This window comes from Penicillium paradoxum, assembly GCF_028828445.1.
Source record: "Penicillium paradoxum strain IBT 22861 chromosome Unknown utg000004l_segment0_segment0, whole genome shotgun sequence".
Classification (NCBI taxonomy): Eukaryota; Fungi; Ascomycota; class Eurotiomycetes; order Eurotiales; family Aspergillaceae; genus Penicillium; species Penicillium paradoxum.
Window position 1 is genome coordinate 3,320,031 of NW_026643182.1, and position 20,216 is coordinate 3,340,246.

At 37.1% G+C, this 20,216-nt stretch overlaps 4 protein-coding genes across 4 annotated transcripts; 3 read left to right on the plus strand and 1 right to left on the minus strand.

Moving 5' to 3' along the window:
- Window positions 1–1,872: 1,872 nt before the first annotated feature.
- Window positions 1,873–2,358, plus strand: N7457_004942 (uncharacterized protein; the record flags this gene model as incomplete). Its single annotated transcript, XM_057175987.1, has 1 exon — window positions 1,873–2,358. One exon carries the CDS (start codon window positions 1,873–1,875, stop codon window positions 2,356–2,358), a length of 486 nt encoding a protein of 161 aa, XP_057033034.1.
- A 3,208-nt stretch (window positions 2,359–5,566) lies between these two features.
- On the minus strand, window positions 5,567–5,845 carry N7457_004943 (uncharacterized protein; the record flags this gene model as incomplete). Its single annotated transcript, XM_057175988.1, has 1 exon — window positions 5,567–5,845. The coding sequence occupies one exon, from the start codon at window positions 5,843–5,845 to the stop codon at window positions 5,567–5,569; it is 279 nt and encodes a 92-aa protein (XP_057033035.1).
- Window positions 5,846–6,119: 274 nt separating this feature from the next.
- N7457_004944 (Aldolase-type TIM barrel) lies at window positions 6,120–6,815 on the plus strand (the record flags this gene model as incomplete). The annotated part of the gene is made up of 3 exons (XM_057175989.1): window positions 6,120–6,154; window positions 6,290–6,491; window positions 6,531–6,815. The coding sequence occupies 3 exons, from the start codon at window positions 6,120–6,122 to the stop codon at window positions 6,813–6,815; spliced, it is 522 nt and encodes a 173-aa protein (XP_057033036.1).
- Window positions 6,816–6,994: 179 nt separating this feature from the next.
- On the plus strand, window positions 6,995–7,591 carry N7457_004945 (Aldolase-type TIM barrel; the record flags this gene model as incomplete). The annotated part of the gene is made up of 1 exon (XM_057175990.1): window positions 6,995–7,591. One exon carries the CDS (start codon window positions 6,995–6,997, stop codon window positions 7,589–7,591), a length of 597 nt encoding a protein of 198 aa, XP_057033037.1.
- Window positions 7,592–20,216: the final 12,625 nt, after the last annotated feature.

A 20,216-nucleotide genomic window follows, 5' to 3' on the forward strand; every position in this document is an offset into this window, starting at 1 on the left:
GTATAAAAGATTATTAGTACCGTATAATTTACGTATAGATAAATAAAGAAATAGAGGCTTATTAGGCTAATTTCTAAAGGAAATATTAGCATTTCCCCGATATACTATAGTATATTAACCGGAAGTAGCTTCGTGGCTATAGTTAGTATTTTCTACGCTACTATACTAATAGATTTCTCTACCTAGATAAGACCTTAACGTCTCGTATAGAGGTAGTATATCGCTATCTAAAGCTCGATAGCTAAAATAGGACCTATAATCTACTAGCTTTTAGTACTATAATAGAGTATACTATTAAGCGGCTTATAATAGAGATTAGCTAAGAGCTTTTATCTTAACGAGGAGTATAATAGATTAGCGGTAACCCTCTATTCGCCGTAGTAGAAACTTTAGTTATAGATTATATAATTAAAAAGGTATAAGTAATATTCAATCACTATCTACTAAGTAATCTAGATAAGCTACCTATTCTAGTTTTATACTTAGGTTAGTCTATATCTACTAGAGGGTATCTATATATCTACCGTATTTATAAAGCCTAGGTAGGAGGTATAAGCCTTACCTAAGCTAATTTTTACCGTTATTACTAGCTATAGCTAGACCTAGTAGCTACCTACCTACGGGTGATAGAGCTCTAGGTATAAAACCTATATATTATCCGGGCGCGTAGTCGCCCGGTAAGATCCTCCTAATAGTCCTCCTAGTAGTCCTCCTAGTAGTCCTCCTAGTAGTCCTCTATACTCTTATCGCGGGCTTTATAGCGCTTTAAGAACTTAAGTCGTCGAGAACTATCGTAATTCGAAATTATATAATCGTAGGAGGCCGGAATCATACGTTAATTAGGGCGAAATAGGTAAGGGAATAGGAGGCATAATAATAATTAGACTATATAGGGGGAGACAATAGACTCTAATAATTAGCTCGTAGTTAGTAGTGTTACTACTAGAAATAGGAGGGGGTAGGCTAAGGGAGGGACTCGAGGACGGTAATTATTAATCTCTAGTTTATACTATACAATAAAGAGAAATGGAGAGCTAAGTGCTAAAAAGTCGTTTGGTAGTGTATTTAAAAATCAGCCCCTATTTTGAAGTCACATAACTATAAAAACCCTATAAACCCTACATCCTCCCCCCTTCCCTCTCCCTCCCCATAAACCTATTGTTTTCGGCGTCATTTTTGACTCAATAATCATAATTTTAACTAAATCAAAAATATATATATAATATTAAATTGAATTTGCTATTTAATACTACTAAAATTGAGAATTTTCAATATTATTTGTATCTAGAATTAATAATACTAGCGACAGTGCGGGTTCTAGGAATAGCTTCATAAAATAGAGAGGTAGCGGTATAAGGTGATCCTTTTTTAGGGGGGGGGGCGGTAATATTTAATCATATAACTATTGATCATCATACCAGGCGAAAACTAGGTTTAATAATACAGTGACTTTGGTAATAGTGTCCACTATAGAATTAATTACTAAAGGTGTGCCGGTAGTCGAAAAGGTGTGCCCATAGTATCTCTCTTCTTAAGGAAAGAGGTCTTTCTAAACACTCATGGGCCGAATCCCCCAATGCTGCTTACTCTGGTCCCCTCCTTCGGGTGTGGGACAAATTCTCTGGCAGTCACCCAGATCACTCAGGAAGAATGTAGGCTCGTTTGCCTCGGGAGCGGTTGGGCTCACAAGAAAGCCGAAAAGAATATCTAGCCACACACGCCAACTATCAAATATGGGAGCCGACACCATTCATATCATTTTCTGCGTCGGCACCGGGTTTATTAAGGTTTCTGTCCAGGCGAAAGGGGCCAAGCTTCCCTAGAACACTTACGGCTATAAATCCAAACGTTCGTATCGCCTATGGTCTACCAATGGTCGAAATGGAATCAGAATTGAAATATTATGAAGTGCAAGACCCATATGGGAGGGCTTATTCTTATTACAAAGATGAATATCTTTGTCTTTGGGAGGTTACGCCCGATGAGGTTGTGGCACACTGGGACTGGGACGTCCTTATTGAAAACGATCATTGGTACGAGGACGAGATACTACCGGCTTTCAAGGAGCATAACGATCTCTTCTTGCGCAGAAGTCGGATTAAAGCGACGTTTGATATGTCAACACTTGAAAGTGCTTTGCCCAGAATGCTCCCTGGCTCAGTCGACAGAGACGCACTATCTGGGTCGGATCTGGACCATTCGAGCCAATTGGACCCATTATCCAACGAGGATTGGAATTCTTCTAGCGAGGAGGAGAATTGGCAGTTCGAATACGATGCTTATTGGGACACGGACGATGAAGCAGAGGAAGCTAACGCAATTGATGATGCATATAAGATTCTGGAAGGCGACTGGTGAAAGACTATCCTTGCAGAACAAGAAATGGCAGATATTAGGTTGCTAGGTGTTATGCCTTACCTTCTAGCCTGGCCCTCAATGAAACAGCAGGTCTATTAACATGATTGTGTTAGCTTCCGCCATGTCAGAACAGAGCGTCAAGTAGAGAAAGAGCGCGGCAGTTATTTACATCAACGGTGGCGCCGGTTGTGGACTACGCCTCCAATGTCTGGATGCACGCGTGTAAGGACAAGGCCATGGGGCCGATCAATCGAGTCCAAAGAGTTGGAGCACAAGCCATTGTGGGGACGTTCCTCACGGTCGCGACCAGCGTAGCGGAGGCAGAGGCCCACATTGCCACCGCACGACACCGATTCTGGAGACGGGCCGTGAAAATGTGGACGGATATGCATACGCTACCTGAAACTAACCCTCTCCGCAGGGGTACAGACCGGATCAGAAAGTTCAGACGATATCATCGCTCGCCACTGTACCACGTAGCGGACGCGCTTAAGCACGTCGACCTGGAGACACTAGAAACAATCAACCCGTTCACGTTGGCCCCATAGGATAAACGCGTACAGATCAATGTTGATGGACAAGATAAGCCTCAGACTGAAGCGGGCGGACTGATGCAGATCGCGGTTAGCAGCTCGGCACGGAATGAGCTAGTAGGGTTTGGAGTCGCAATCGAGAAACAACCTCCTCGAAATCGGAAATTGAAGTTCAAAACCTTTTCCGTCATATTAGGCGCGCGAGTAGAGCAAAACCCGTTCTCTACGGAGCTAGTAGCCATAGTATATATATTAAAAATAGTAGTAGGAATTAAAGACTATAAGATTACGTTACTTATAAGTAATAAGGCGGCGGCGTTCACGCTAAGGAACCCTCGACGATAGTCTAGCTAGGAGTTTGTTTGCTAGATATATAAGCTAATAAGTAGGATACGGAGGAATAGAAATAGTATTAAATTCCACTAGATCCCTACTACCGAAGATAATAAGCTATTAGGTCTAGCTAAAGAATAGGCTAGAACTATAATATAAGAAGATACTCTCCTATAAGAACGCGTTCCGAGGATAAAGTCGATAATATTAAATATTGTACGGTCCTAAGTAGTCCCTAGTAATAAGCTACGAGAGAACGTAGGAAGATATATAAAATAAGTAGATTCCGTACTATTAGGTAAATATACCCGGTAGTTATATAATCGCCTAATATAGAAAGAAGCGACCGTACTAGCCTAACTTCGAACCGGTATAGCTAGACTTAATAGATATCTTAATTAGATTAATATAGTAGAGACTAATAAATACGATTATAGATAAGTAAGAGAGACCGTAGAGCACTTCCTCTTCCGATATTAGAAGTAGACGGTATACCGAGCGGAAATATTATAATATACCTAGACTTACTGAGGAAATATATCCTTCTTCCTAGGAGGAAAATAGCCTTCTAATAATTAGAAGTAGACGCTAAACCTAGAGGTAGTATAGGCCTCTATACGTTTCGCTATCGCGACGGGCCGACTCGAGGCCACTTAAATATATTAACGAATAGAACTCCCTACCCCGTTCTTCCGACCTTACTTACCTACCACCTCGTACTATAAACGGTAGACGCGCTTTAACTACCGAAGATAGGATATTAAACACTTAAAGAAGCGCCTTTAAGCTAGTCTACTAACTAATACTAACCTATAGGGTCTAACTATAAGATTGAAAGCTAAGAAGTTAATACCGAAGGAAATACTATATAGGCTCTAATGAGATACGGCGTATACCGAAATATATATATACTAGTAGATTAGTGATAGTTGCCCTTTCGGCTCAGCCGCCGGGCGTTAATGAATTATATATATAACACCTTCCACTTTCTTCTTTAATATGGCTCTTCGCTAACCATATCTATATAAGGAAATCCCCGGCCCATAACTAGATTTATCTTCGAGGATTTAACTAATCCTAATACCCACGGAAATCTCGACGAATGCGATCGGTAGTAGCCGTCGTCCGATACTATTTCTAAAGTCACGTCGGTCGCTACTATAGTCGCGAGTCTAGATGATTTAAAGACGAAGAAATATACCTTAGAGGACTATAATATAGCTAAGGCCTACAAAAAAAGAGAAAGGGCTCTACTTACTACCCGGAAGCTCGTGCGAAAATAGGGACTAGAGATATAAGTATAAATTTAAATATCTCGTCTTTACCCTCGAATAATCGCTAATATATAGGCGTAGGAAAGGAATGTCTTTCCTTAGAATCTTTCAAAAATCAGGCTATTAATAAGGAATTAATCGAAATTACGGTGAAATATTTTAAAATGATTCTTAGCTATCTCGATCCTCTATCTTTAGAGAACTTATCTAAGATAAAGACAGTATTATAACTTACGGCTTATTTACTACTATATAGATATAAAGAATTTATAATTACGAATAAAGCCGTGTCTACTTATATAGAGCTAGAGCGCTTTAAAAAAGCAAAATTCACCTATAGAAAATATTCTAACGCCGATAAGGACTATTTATACGATTGAAACGTTATATTATATATTTATATATAATATATCGTTTAAAATACCTAATATAAATTTCTATAATAATAGTATTATAATAAATTATATATATATAAGGAATATAATTCTATTATGTTTTAGTTATGCGTTTTCAAACTAAATAGATAAGCTTTCCAGACTATTCTAGGCGGAGAAGTAGCGATTTATCTCTTTCTTAGTATAGCTAAAGACTTTTAATAAAAGAAATATAGTTGCCTGATTATATTATCTACCTACGTGTATTAAAGGGCTATGTTATTCTATGGATAGCAACGTTCAATTTATTTTCTTTTTTAGCGTTTTCTAAGGCATATCATCTAGTAGCGCTAAAAGCCGTAACTTCCACCATTACTCAAAAAGGCGTTGCAGTCTGTCGCTTTAATAAACTTTGACAACATTCTGCCGAAAAAATCCTATCTTCGGCAGTTGAAGCGCGTCTACCATCTGTAGCATGAGGTGGTTGGTGAGGCGGAGTAGAGAGAGAAAAAGGGGGGGGGGGGGGGGGTTATGTTCGTCGACAGGGTTAAGTGGCCTCGAGTCGGCCCGTCGCGATGGCGAAACGTATGGAGGCCCGTACTGCCTCTAGGTTTGGCGTCCACTTCTGACCATCAGAAGGCAGTTTTCCTCCCAGGGTATGTTTCCGCGGTGAGTATAGGTGCATTGTAGCAGTTCACCGGCTGTCGCACAGGATCGTCGCTGCCAGTTGCCTGTCTGCTGTTCCCAAGTGTTGGTGGGCGATCTTGAACACTACACTGATCGCGTAGAAGATGCCTACAAGCTCTGCGACGTGGACAGACCAGCGGCTCATCGGTCCTACTTGGACCTGCTGCGCCTCGACTATCTCTTGGTTGTTGTCGAGTGCGACAGCGGCGGCGCCTAGGTGGTCCTGTCGACCAGAGGCGTCAGAGTAGACAACACGTCGGATGTCGAGTGAGTGGTCTCGGCCCATTGGACCCAGTCAATGTCAGTCGGGGTCAGAGAAGACTTCTTTGCAATCGCAAAGTCAAGGAGGGGCTTGATGGTAGATGCGTATGAGCGCAAAACCCTATCGCAATCGGGCTATCGAACAGCAAAGCGGCTGGCTCGGGAATTTTGGGAACAGGCGAAGAAGTTCTAGACAATAATACTCGCTTCAGAGGCTGCAGATACCGCACCCAAAATTCATAGTTCACCAAGCATAGAGGTACTAGATTCATGTAGACCTGATTCCTGTTCCAAATGAAATGGAGCCTTGGGACTTCGGTTGGGATGATAGAGCGTCCCTTGGCCTTTTGCGGATGCAGCGCGTCGATTTGATGACCATATTTCTTTGCAACTAGCTATAGGTGGGCTTACAGCTCATCCAGGAGCTGAATTGTTAATTCACTGGAAAGGTAATCATAGACCTCATTAGGGAGAAGAAAATTGCTGATCGCACTTGGGATCAAATTGTCATAACCGCAAGAAGACAGCAAGCTACCCAACCCTTGTCTTCCACTACTATCTACCTTCCCAACGATGGAGGAAATGATGCACCCGAAGACACCGACGAAGCCACCAATGCCATAGACACGACCCAATTGAGAGCCTTCCGCGAAGAATACGCCCCAACATCCGTAACAGAAGGCCTGACCGAACTAGAAAACGGATTCTAGGCAGCAAACGCAGACCCAACCTTCTGGGCCGAGATAAAATCCTACGCAACATACGCCAACAGACCCTCCACCCTCCACCTAACCCCACGCCTAACCGCACACACAGGCGGAGCACGCATCTGGCTGAAACGCGAAGACCTCAACCACGCCGGCAGTCACAAGATCAATAACGCGCTGGGCCAAATCGTCCTCGCGCGCCGACTCGCCAAAACCTCCATAATGCCGAAACAGGGGCTGGCCAACACGGCGTCGCAACAGCAACTCTCTGCGCGCAATTTGGCATGAAATGCACCATTTTTATGGGCCCCGAGGGCTTTGAATGCAAAGATCTAGCTTTGACTATCTTGCACATGCGCATCCTCGGTGCAGACTTTGTCCCTGTTGATGTGCTGCGCAGTGGGGAAAATTGTACACTCCGCGACGCAGTCAATGAGGCCTTCAGTGTCTAGGCGAGGGAGTTGAAGATGACGCATTTTGTTATCGGCTCCGCTTTTGGCCCGCATCCGTATCCGACTATCGTGCGCACGTTCCAGACTGTCATTGGAACTGAGACTCGGGTTCAGTTCGGTGCGGTGAATGCAGGTAGACTGCCTGATGCGCTTGTTTCCTGTGTGGGCGGTGGATCGAATGCTGTTGGTATGTTCTATCCTTTCCTAGGTGACGCATCTGTTGCTCTTGTCGGTGTCCAGGCGGATGGTGATGCGTCCATGGCGGGCCAAAACTCTGCTTTGCTGGATCGAGGCCCTGTTCGTGAGTCGCCGGGGTTGCAGATTCCCTCGTCTGAGGATGACGATTGGGAGGTTGACAAGATGCATTTTGTCTCTTCTCGGCTTCATTATCCTGGTGTTGGGCCTGAGTTGTCGAGTTGGAAGGGATCTGGTCGGGTTAGGTTCGTTGCGGCAAATGATTCGGATGCCCTGATGGCTTTTTCGTTGCTCTGCCAGCTTGAGGGAACTATGCCTGCACTTGAGGGTTCTTATGCTATTTCTGGTGGTATGCATGTTGCGAAGGAGTTGGGACCTAAGCGTGATGTTGTTGTTTGTCTGAGTGAACGGGGATAAAGATGTGCAGGCTCATTGCTCATATTATGTCTACCATGGTTCCCCTTTCCTAGTTGAGTGTCCCAGTCCCATTATTCAACAAGCTTTAATACAAGATCAGAGGCCATCTCTCCATGTTCGTCCAAAATACGCCGAAATCGAGTATTCTCAACGAGTGTTTGCACCTCACACGAGATATAGAGGATAACTAACGCCCTAATGGAATAACATCCACCTGGCTCTTGTCTACTTGTCTGCTCATAGGTATATTCGAGCAGATCAAGGATATATGTCGTAGTTTCTTTGTTTAGAGAAAGGCTGCAGAGGTCACGATGAAGTGACTTCAAGCACTGTTCTCTTAACGGGTCCACAAGATATCGTGTCGCGAATACGTATAATTTTGCGTGGGCATGGAAATCCGGATTAGGACAAGACGTGGCCTCATCTCCCACAAAGCGAAGGCCGTTGAATTGACTCTGCCGGCGTTCATATGGGCTTAGAACATAGACTGATTTCGCAAATTCGATCTCTGGCGGCGGTGAAGCACGGTACTTTTTTATTTGCGCTTTCTTGCTCAGCATTCTCGACTCATAAGGGCATACAAATAGTGGTCCTGTTTCTGGCTCTGGCTCTGGCATAGGTTCTGGGTCTGTTTCCGGTTCCAGCTCCTGCCCCGGTGTTGGCCCTGTTTGTGATTGTTGTTCTGGATTGCTGCCATTCAAAATAACTTCATCTAAATTGGACATGAGTAATTTTCCTGTGAAACTGATAGAGAGATGATCCTGTACGACTACTCATAAGAAGGAGTGGACTGGAAAATCTTGTATTGTGCGTGCTGAGAGAAAAGGAAGAAGAAGGAAAGCTAGCTAGACTAGACTAAAGTGCTAGGAGGTCACGTGTCTTCGCAATACCCCCCACGACTAGTGCTATAGTCGTAAACTGTCTAATCCTTTCCATCTCTCTCCATTTTGAAAAACTAGTATTTAGTTAAACCCCCCATTTTCAGCATAAAAATCAACGTTCAATCAGTTATAGATAGTCAATCCTAGCTACGCAACAAACCTTTTAAATATGATCTTCCTAAGGGGTTTCGTTAGTCTATTAGCAGCTATCTTAGTAGTAGGAATCTTAATAAAGTTCACAGTTCCTATAGTAACTTCCTCACGAAGTCGATAGTATCTAATAGCAATATATTTCGTAGCGGTATAAAATTTAGGGTTAGAAGCTAGTATAATAGCACTATTATTATCCGTATAAATAGGAATAGGCTTCTAAAAAAGTCCCGAAATACCGATCTCTATTAATAACTAAATTAGCTAGATAGCTTCCTACGTAGTAAGAGCCTCTATAATATATTTAGATTTAGTAGTAGATAATACTATATAAGCTTACTTTTTAGAAGTCTATAAGATAGCTCCACCCGCTATTTTAAATATAAAACTAGATATTAAAAGACCCTTTTCGCTATATAGACCTACCTAGTCCGTATTATAGAAACCGAAAAGAAGATAGTCTCTAATTCTAGTATAATAATTAATAAAGTTATATTTCTTAAATAGATAAAAGTAAATTATAAGATACTTAGTGCTAGTAAGATAGTAAAAAACTCGTTTTAACGCCTTAAAGTAGCTAGTACCTAGGTTTTTAGTATATTTCGTAAGCCTAATAATACCGAAAGTAATATCTAGTCTCATAGAGACTATTAGCTAGATTAGGGTCCTAATTTTTATCTAAAACTCCTTAATTTTAATTTTTAACGTAATACTATTAAAAATAATAAAGGGTATTTTTTTATCTATTAGGGTAGCGACTAGTTTACAATTTTTAAGACTAAAGTAGGTAAGAATCTTATTAATATAGTCACTCTAAGAGAGATAGATAGAACTATTATTATAGTATATATTAATTATAAAATATCTTTTAAGGACTCCTTTATCAGAAGTATTAAAATATTTCGAAATAGTAACTTTAAAGTCCTTAATCTCTTAATCTAATAGGGATATAACTAATAGATCGTTAACGTAAATTATAACGTATAAGGGGGCCTTTCTATATTAAGAACTACTATATTAAGAACTACTATACCTAATAAAGATAGAATAATCTAACTAAGTACGAGTAAAACCTATAGATATAAGTACGTTATAGAGTAATTTATACTACTCTCTAGGAGACTACTTTAGTCTATAAATTATTTTTATTAGGAGACTAATATTATCCGGATACTATTCTTTTAGTCCCTTAGGTAGCTCTATCTTAATAGGCTTCTTTAGTTTAGTATAAAGGAAGGCGGTTATAATATTAATATAGTATATTTTCTAACCTTTAGAGGTAGTAATTATAGTAAAGATCTTAAAAGATATAGGTTTCGTAATAATAGTATAGACCTTATAGAAGTTAAGATCCTTAATTTATTAAAAACTATAGGTAACTAGCTAAGCTTTATAGATTCTATTATATTTAATCTTAAATACCTATCGTAATATTAGGGGTCGTCGACCTTTTTTCGATAATCGAGGAATACGCCGCTACGTACCGTTTTTAAGTTATCGAGCTAGTTCTTTATATACTACTATTAACTATTTATCTTTTTTAATATAAGATATAGCTTCCTTCTAGCTATTTAGTTTAAAATCTACGTCCTTAGACGTTAGCTTAGATAGAGTATATTATTCTTTAGTTATCGCTATAGTAAAAAGATTAATTAAGATATTAGGAGAATTAGCTAGAAATTATAGGATATTTACGTTAAAGAATAATCGATTAGCTAAGCTTTTAATATATACCTAACTAGGCTTCCTAAGTCTAGTTAAACGTCGTACCCTATCTTAATTAGACTTAGTCTATCGAGATCTAGTTAGGATAACGAAATTAGGATTATCTATACGTTCTAGAAGAGTGCCTAAATACGAGAAGTCTATAGTAAACTACCGGGAAGTAGTCTATAGCTCTATAGGAGCCCTAACCCTACCTACGTTAAAGTAGGGACTATCTTCCTACCGTTATCCCTCTATACTACTACTTAGACTACCTACTATTTTATTATTTCCGTCGTTAAAAGGTAACTCGAAAGAATTAGGGTTCGGAAGGAGATCGTTAAGGAAGATATTATAGGAGGTATTAAGAGAGGTATCGTAAAATTAAATATTAGGCTCTAATATAATAGGACTAGTAGTATCTAGCGGAGGACTCGCCGGAGAATATATAATATCTTTTAGGTAGTCTTTAACTACCGGAGAGGGTAGTATAGACCTAGTATAAATCTTAAAAGGATTATTAAATTATAGGGTATTATACTTATTTTCCGGAAGATTAGTATCTAGTAGATCTAAGAGATTTTTATATTCGTTATAAATAAAGTCGATCGGAACGTATCGCTCTTAAGACTAAGATCTAGATTAAGATTAACCCTAAGTTAGTATCTATAGATTATAGTTTAGTATAAGTAGTGCCTCTAGTATTAGATTTTTATTAAAGATAATATTTCGGGAGCGTTTAATCTTCTTAGTGCGTATATTATATAGTATATAATTATCTCCTTCGTTATAAGTAATTAATCTCGCTTCCTATATATACGGATCTAGCTTTATAGAGTGTTTTTCCTTTAGAATTAAGAACTAGTATTAATAGCTAAATATATATAAATTACTAAGATTAGGCTTCTTCCTATAAAGGGCCTTATATAGGGATATACTAATCTTCGAGGTAAAGAGTCGATTTATAGTATAGTTAATTCCCCCTAGTAGATAACCCTAAAGGTATTTTAGAAGCTAGTATTTAGATATAATAGTAATAAGAGGTTTAACGAGGTATCGATTTTTAATCTCGGTAACACTATTTAGCTACTTCGTATAAGAAGGAGTAGGGTCCTAAATAATACTATTTTTCGAAAGATATACGCCTAAAGGCCGATACTCCGAGGTATTATTACTATAAACCCTTTTAACTTAATAGCTAAATTAAGTTTAAAGATAATTTTTTAGCTAAATAAAAGTCTCGGTTACCTAAGACCGAGATTTAAGTAGAAAAAGCTAGTAAAAGCGCGTAGCGTTATTAGTAAAGGTAATAAAGTATTTTTCTCTATTATATAATATAATTAAGATTAGACCCTAGATATCGATATATAAATATTCGCCTAGTTTAGATCTAATAGACCTTTCCTTTCTAAATAGGAGAGTATAACCCTTACCCTTAATATATAGAGTATAGGGAAAAGTAACGCTAGTACCTTTTTTTAATTTAATACCTTCGGTATAGGTTTCTATCTTACGAACCCTATTTTCTTTAGTATAATAAGTATATCGGTAAGCTAGGTTAATAGAAATTATAGAAGACCTATTTCTATTTTTAGTAGTAAAAATAGAGTTTAGAGATCTAGTTAGTATATCTAGATTATTAGAAAGTATAGTATTAATTTTATTAATTCCTAGGTAGTTAAGCTAGTAATATTCACCTTTATAGGTAGTAAAACTAATAATAGTATTAGAGCTAGAGCTAATAGTAGAATTAGAAGCTTTAAAAGTTATAACCCTATTTTTAACTAAGGTACCGATATCTTCCTTATCTAGTATAGATATAGAGATTAGGCTAGCCTTAAGATCTAGGGTAAGCTAGACCTTATATAAGATAAAAGGTCTAATATATTCGTCTAATATATTTAATATTCTTAAAATAACGTCTCTATAGCCCTTAGTATAAAAAGTGTCGCCTATAGCCGTAGAAACTAGGACTATATAGGGCCTAAAATTAACGAAGATAGACCTATAAGAGGTTATATAGATACTAGTACCGGAATTAATTATCTAGCGAGAGATATTATTATCTCCTATAGATAGACCTTCTTTTAATACCGTAAGTATACTAAAAATAGTATTTATAAAGAGATTATTATATTTTATAACTAGATCTCTAGAAGAAGCTTCTTATTAAGGGAAAATAGTATTAATAATACGGTTTAGTAAGATAATATAACCCTAACTATCTACCTAACCTATAACTTAGCCTAGCTAGGGAACTAGGACTTACTAAATAGTATATTATTACTATAGTTATTAATAAAGGACTATATTAGAAGATATACTATTTTTCTATAAAGGGTAATTCCTAGAATAGTAATTTCTTAGGACGTTATAATATTTATAAAAGATAATATTTTCCTCCCGTTTAAAAGGCTTCTTTTTCTTCTTATTTTTATCCTTACCCTTAGGTTTAGACTTATCTTTAGAAGAAGAAGAAGAAGAGGTAGTATTTCTACCCTTTTTATTATTTCTACTAGACTTCTTATCCTTATTAGAAGTATCTTTAGTAGATATAGTATTCGTAGATAGGGTTAATTAAGAAACGTTAAAGGAACGATTATTAGTCTCTACCTCGATAAACTCGATATATACTCTTTCTATAAAAGTCTTATCTTTTTTATTAATTCGTAGGTTCTATAAAAAGGAAAGATAACGAGGATTCTCTATAATAGCCTTTTTAAACTAATATAGCTTAATTATTTAAGAGGGCTCTTCGTCTATAGTAATAAAGTTATAAAGGGCCTCTTAAAACCTCCTTATAAAGTCTAAGGGAGATCTATTCTTATACTATAGGTTAATCCACTTTAAATAGTAGGTATAGGCTTATTAATAAGACTTTATCGTATATATCTTCCGAAGCTTACTAAAAGCTTTACGTATATCCGTAATTTAAGTAATAACTAATAAAGGCTCGGGTACGAGAGTTTTCCGGATATAAATAAGAGTTCGGGTATTATAAGATTACTAATTATTAAGCTTATTTTTATACTTTTTCCGAAGTGTTTTATTAATTTCCTTAATCTCCTTTATTCTCTCCCGGATATCTATAGTAGTAATCGTAATATTATCGTCGTGTTATACCTATACCTCCCGTGCTTCTATAAGTAAAGCCTATTCTATAGCCTATCGAGAGACTTCGAAGTACTTAGGTTTATTTAGGGAGGGAATTCTATAAGAGATTATCCTAGTATAGTATCTATTATTAGTAAGAAAGGCTAGATATATAGCTATCTTCTAATCTCTATAGTTAGATTATCCTTTTAGTTTCGGTACTAAATCTATATAGTTAATCTTATATCGACTAATAGCGAAGTCCCTAATATTAAAGGACTCCGATATATTAGTAGTCTATATAGGGTTCGGTAATTAATAAGAAGGTCGAATAGCTAATAAGATACGGCGGTTAATAGAAGTCGAACGGCTAATAAGGTGCGGCGGTTAATAGAAGTCGAACGGCTAATAAGGTGCGGCGGTTAATAGAAGTCGAACGGCTAATAAGGTCTATTTAGCGGTTAATAGAGAAGTTAAACGGCTAATTAGATAATAGTATCTAGTTTTTCTACTTAGGTATTCGGATACTAGAGAGAAATTAGGATAACTATATAGGGTATATTAGGTGGTTAGGTAGGGTAGGGTGTTATTAGGGTGACTAGTAAAAAGTCTATAAAAACACCCTATAGTGGGTCGGTGCGACGCAGCACTAGGGTCTCGTCGGAGGAATCAGAAGATACGAAGCTTGCAGTTATATAGAGGCTTCGATAGCAAAGGACTCATAACCTGATAGAGAGATGATCCTACACGACTACTTATAAGAAGGAGTGGACTAGAAAATCTTGTATTGTGCGTGCTGAGAGAAAAGGAAGAAGAAGGAAAGCTAGCTAGACTAGACTAAAGTGCTAGGAGGTCACGTGTCTTCGCAATAGAAACGTTAACCAGTACTTACTCTCTACCTCAAAGTGGCTATCATTATCTTCGTCTTCGCGGTAAGGAGTATTGTATTTGCCTCTGTAAGCGAACTCGCAAAAAGCGATGAAAGTATCCTCTTCCACATCATCTATAGTAGCAGTTCTGCATAACGCCTCCTTCATGCTACCATTCATCAAGGCATTCAAAGGGGCTGATAAGTTATGAACAAGACCGGCGTGAATTGTCAGCTCCCGTTGATCATGTCCGATAAGAAAGTGAAATTCAGGCGATCGAACGACTCTTCGGTTGTTAGTTAGTAACCGAAATCCTTTCATTGAAAGGTCAACATACTCTTTGAAATTCTCCATTTTAGATAGCTCTGAGCTATCGATCTATGCAGTAAATAATGGCAACTGTAATACAAGGTCAGGTATAAACAAGGTGAGGAGTCTTCGAAATTCACCTGTGCGAGTTTGCCACCTAATCCAGGCTGAAGCTGACTTACGACCTTGCAAGTGCTAACCGAGTGAGGGGTAGCAAAATTGGGCAGCGAGAATTTTGCCTCTCCAAAGTGGGGAAAGGTTCAGCGGCGAACCAATCATATATGATATATAGCGGATGCACTGCTTGGGTTGGCTGTCTAGACTCCGTGATACGAGTTGAAACCGCACCCTGTCTATTAATGCTGATTCGGAATACTAAGTCAAGTTGCTGATTGGTTCTCTGAATCATCCGAGAATGCCGATAGTGTCGGAGCATGAGATCGGCATACCGGAAGTTTAGTTTATCCTATCCACGTAGTATTTTTAATATTAGTCAGATAGTCATATTTCCTGCTAGAATAGTGGATACAGAAATACAGAGATTTCAACTCCCTTGATTAGACCCCTACTATACTGAATACCACGTCAGTTGATAGTTATGAGCCCGGTTCGCACGAAATAAGGCCGCTATTTATAAGATATAGCGCCTATTAGCACCTAAAAACCTCCAAAAGCTGTATAGTAGCCCGCTAAGGCTATACAGCACCTAACCCTAATAATAGAAGTATTAATAATTCTCTCCGCTATAAAGGGCGAAAAACTAAAGGACTCGCCCTAATAGCGCACCTAGTTCGCCCGGGTAAAGCTATATACGATATAAAAATAAGTCTAGAAGCACTATAACCTAGATACCCCCCGATAGAGAGACCGATTAGGAAAGAAGAGCCTATTAGGCCGGAATACCCCTACGGAGGGACCGAATTAGATAAAAGAGATTAGAGAGACGAAATAGATATCTTTAAAGTGGACTAATCGAAATAGGATAGGGAGATAAAAGGACTTTCTAATATAAATAACTATATTTATACCTTCCTAGACCTAATCTACTATACCGCTATCACCGACTATTAGACCCTATATAAGAGACTTATATACCTAAGAGATCGCTTCGCGAGATTAACTATATACGAGGAGGAAGTCCGAATAAAGTAGAAGGTCTTCGCTATCTAAAAGCCGACTAAAGATATCGAATAATAGCTTAAATAATAGAATACCCTAAGGGAGTAAGCTATTAGCCTTAGTATTAATAACGGAGATATAAATAGGGACTTTCTATATACTATTAAAGAGGTCTTACCTATTTAGTAGTAAGGAAGATATTAAGAGATCGTTATAGATAAGAAAGTCTATTAAACCTATAATCTCCTCGAGTCTTTCCGCGTAATAAATCGAGAAATAGGGGTATAAAAGGTATTATTTACTATACCCCTAAAAGGGGTATTTTTAACCTAGTAGGGACACTAAGAAGTAAAGTCCTAGATCTAGTCCTAAACTAAGGAGCCGATCCTATTTAAAAAGAGGAGGTGCCTATATAGGAACCCCTATTATTTATATAAAATAGTAATATACTAGTATCTTAATAAGGAAAACCGCCCCGAAGGGACCTATATTAACCTAAGAAAGCTAGAAAAGATTAAGTAAAAACTCGCTAAAGAGCCTACTTAGAAAAAATAGGTAGAAAAGAAAGTAGAAAAGGTATAGTAAACTTAGTAAACTTAGTAAAATTAGTAACCTTAGAAGGAAGAGTTTATAAATTAAGTGAGCTTCGCTACTACCCTTAAGCCCTATACTATATAGTAGGGGGGGCTAGTATAAAACTATAAATATACCCTCTCTCTTACTAAAAATAGAGAACCTATCTTAAAAGATAGATAGATCCTTAATATAGGATCTAGTACCTATATCTATAATAATAGAGACCTTTTTATCGACTTTATACCTTAGATCTCGGATCTTACGATAGGAGATAGCACTACCTAGGTACTAGGAAAGGGGAAGGTTAGACTAGTAGGTAGATATCTAATAAAAGGTAAAATAGAGATTATACTTAGTGATACCCTCTATTCCCCTAGTTTCTATATAAACCTAGTATCCTATTCTATACTAAAAAAGAAGGGTAGGATATAGTGCTAGCGTATAAACTATATTAGAGACCCTAATAATAGACTAGTTATCTACGTTAACCTTTAGGACTAGTTTAACCTCTAGATCTTTAATTAACCCGGAGAACTTATATAGCCCTAGTAAGCCTATTTTATAGAGAGAAAGTCTATAAAACCTTAATAATTAAGAGCCTTATTAGATATCTAGTACCGACGGCTTACCTATATTAACTAGCGAAGCGCTATAAAACTTACTACTATAGTAGATAGAGTTATTTTTAACAATAAAGAAAAGGAGTCTACTAAAATATAGGTATTATACTAGACTTATTAGCTAGGTCGTATACTAAGGTAGATATTAAGATAAGCTATTAGGCGTACTTTCGGATAATTTAGAAGAGTATACTTTAATCTTATTTAGCTACCGCTAGTATAGAATAAGTACCGCTAGATCTCTTATTTTTACCTAGAAGGTCCTAGGTTTTATTAGCTAATAATCTATAAAATAAAGCCTAAGTGTTAGCTAGCGATTAATCGTTTTATAGAACTAGTAAGAAACTAATAGGATCTACTAATTAAAGCCTTCTAATACGATAATAAGTCCTTAGCTAGAAAACCTACGGAATATAGCCTTACTTCTAATAGTATCCTTATATATTATAACCCCCTAAGGCACTCCGAAATAAATAGTTATACCGAAAGATCCGGTAGTATAATTATTACCCGTATACGTATACTCGTACTTAAAGGAAAGCTCCTAAAAGATCTATAGCTAGAGGCCGCTAACACTATAGTATAGTTACTAAATTATACGCCGACGTATACTACTACCGAAAACCGCTAGGTTATACTATAGGAGGAGGTACGGAAGGAGTTCGTACCGTAGGCGCCGAGGATTAACCTATTAAATATTAAACTATATAGAAGTTTAGTATACTATAGGATCGATAAATAGGTCTAGTCTAATAAAATAAACCTACGAGCTAAGATCGGATTCTTAGTTAGCTATATAGTATTAAATATCTAGAAAATCTAGTTTCTATATAATAGGAAAGTAAAGTTAATTAGGGATATAGTATTTAATAAAACTCGTAAATATACCCCTAATTATAATAGATATTAGCTTATTCTAATACTAATATAGTAAGAACCTTAGGAAATTACTATAGAGGAGTTTACCTAGGTACTTAATCGTATGATAGCTAGTTAAGAGACTAGCGAAATAGAAGAGAGAGATTATCGAGATCTATAAGAAACTTAGTCTAATAATCTATAAGAAACTTAGCACTATAATTATTAAGGATCTTAGTAAGGATCTTAGTAAGGATATTAGTAAGAAAACTAGTAGAATATATAGTAAAACTCTCCGTAGAGGGAGATAGCTAGTAAAGTTAGTTAGCGAGATACTACCCTACTTTAGGGGGTAGACTAATAGATAGTCCTACCCTCCCTAAAAGCTACAATTATATAGTAAATACCTAAGATCTATAAACCCCGAGCCCTATTAGGTATATTTCCGGATAAACCCTTTCCTCCGCTCCCTATTATACCGCTATAAGAACCCTATACTACCCCTAGTTAGGGGGTAGATATACTAGAGGATCTAAAGGATCTAGTTAGCGACTAGGTTTAGGATAATAAAGCTATTCCTACTATAGAAGATAAGCTAGAAAGATAACTATAGGCGGAACTTCTCGCCCTAAGTAGATAAATTATAGAAGATATCGACACTAGTAATATTATTAGTAGAAAGCGAAGACGTTAAGCTAGGTAAGATAAAGACTATATCTATATAATAATTATAGGAGCTATAAACGAAAAGGAAGACCCTCCTATACTACTATATACTTTCGCTATAGGTCTATATACTAAGAAGCCTAAAATTAGACGTTATTAAGATAATCTCCCCCTAGTCCTAAAACACTATAAAGATATTATAAACTATCTATTTTAGGAAGGCTTTCTCGTAGTAATAAGGAAGGAGATTAACTCTCTAATAGAAAAGGAAACCTATAAGATTATAGAGAGACTAAAGGATAGAGGTAAGTAAATACTACCTCTTATATAGGTATTTACCTATAAATACGATTAGAATAGTTATCTAGTTAAATTTAAAGCTCGTATATATATACGGGGAGATCTAGAGACTATTTCGTACGAAGAAAAGAGAGCTACTATACTAATAGTAAGGACTATAAGGATAATCTTCGCCCTTATTACTATATTTAATCTCGACCTAAGATAGCGGGATACTATTACTACCTTTTTAAATAGCACGCTAGAAAAGGAGGTCTATACCTAGATACCTAATAGGTTTAGACTACCTAGTAAATACTAGAAACTCCGCCGCGTACTATATAGTCTACGGATCTTACCTAGACTTTAGTAATAGGAAGTAGCTAATATATTTCGTAAGCTAGGACTATAATAAGCCCTAGAAGACCTCTATATCTTTATCGGAAATAGACTAATAGTCTTTTTCTATATTAATAATATCCTAATTACCTACTATAATAGTAAGGAGATATAAAAAAGGGCTATATAGCTAGAACGAGATCTAGAAACTTACTAGGAACTAACCGATTATAGAGAGGTAGTATAGTTTCTTAATATCCGTATTATTAGAGATAGATAGTAAAAGAAGCTATAGCTTTATTAAGATAGCTATATAATAAGTATTACTATACGATATAATCTTATAGATAGACTAGCGGTATATACCCTAATACCTATCGAAGAGCTAACTCTATATTAGGGTATAGCTATAGCCTAAGAGATCTTATTATACTAAAAGAAGGTAGGATCTACTAGATATACTACTATAATTATAAGACTAGATACTATAAAATCGACTACTCGTCTAGTATAATACTTAATAAACCCGGGCCCCTAGCACTATTAGGTAGCTAATAGAGTTATTACCTACCTTAATTCTACCCGCTATCTCGCTATTAAATATAGTATAGAATTAGGTATAGAAAGAGACTCTATATAATTCGCGAGTAATACTTTATATAGGGATTATCCCGATAGAAAGAGCTCCGCTAGCTATATCTACTAGGTATACGGTAGACTAGTCGACTAGAAAGCTAGTAAGTAGCCTATAGTTACTATCTCTACTACTAAAGCTAAGCTCCTCGGTCTTTTAGAGACTATAAAATAGCTATAATAGTAGCGTAGACTTCTTAATACCCTTAGTTTTATCCCTTCCTATTAACTAAGTATTAATTACGATAATTAGCGCACTATTAGTCTTCTAACTAGCGAGGATATAGCGTTTAAGACGAAATTGCGATATATTAATATTTATTAGCACTAGCTTAGATAGGAAGTCAGGGAAGGAAGAATTAAGGTGAAATAGGTACCGATAGCTAGTATAGCTATAGACGGACTCACAAAGTTACTCACTAGGCAAAAGTATAAAGCTTTCCTTAAAATGTTAAGGATAACCGATATAAGCTATCTAATAGCAGGGGTCGTCTGATTAGCAAGGGAAGAGAAATAGTATACCGACTAA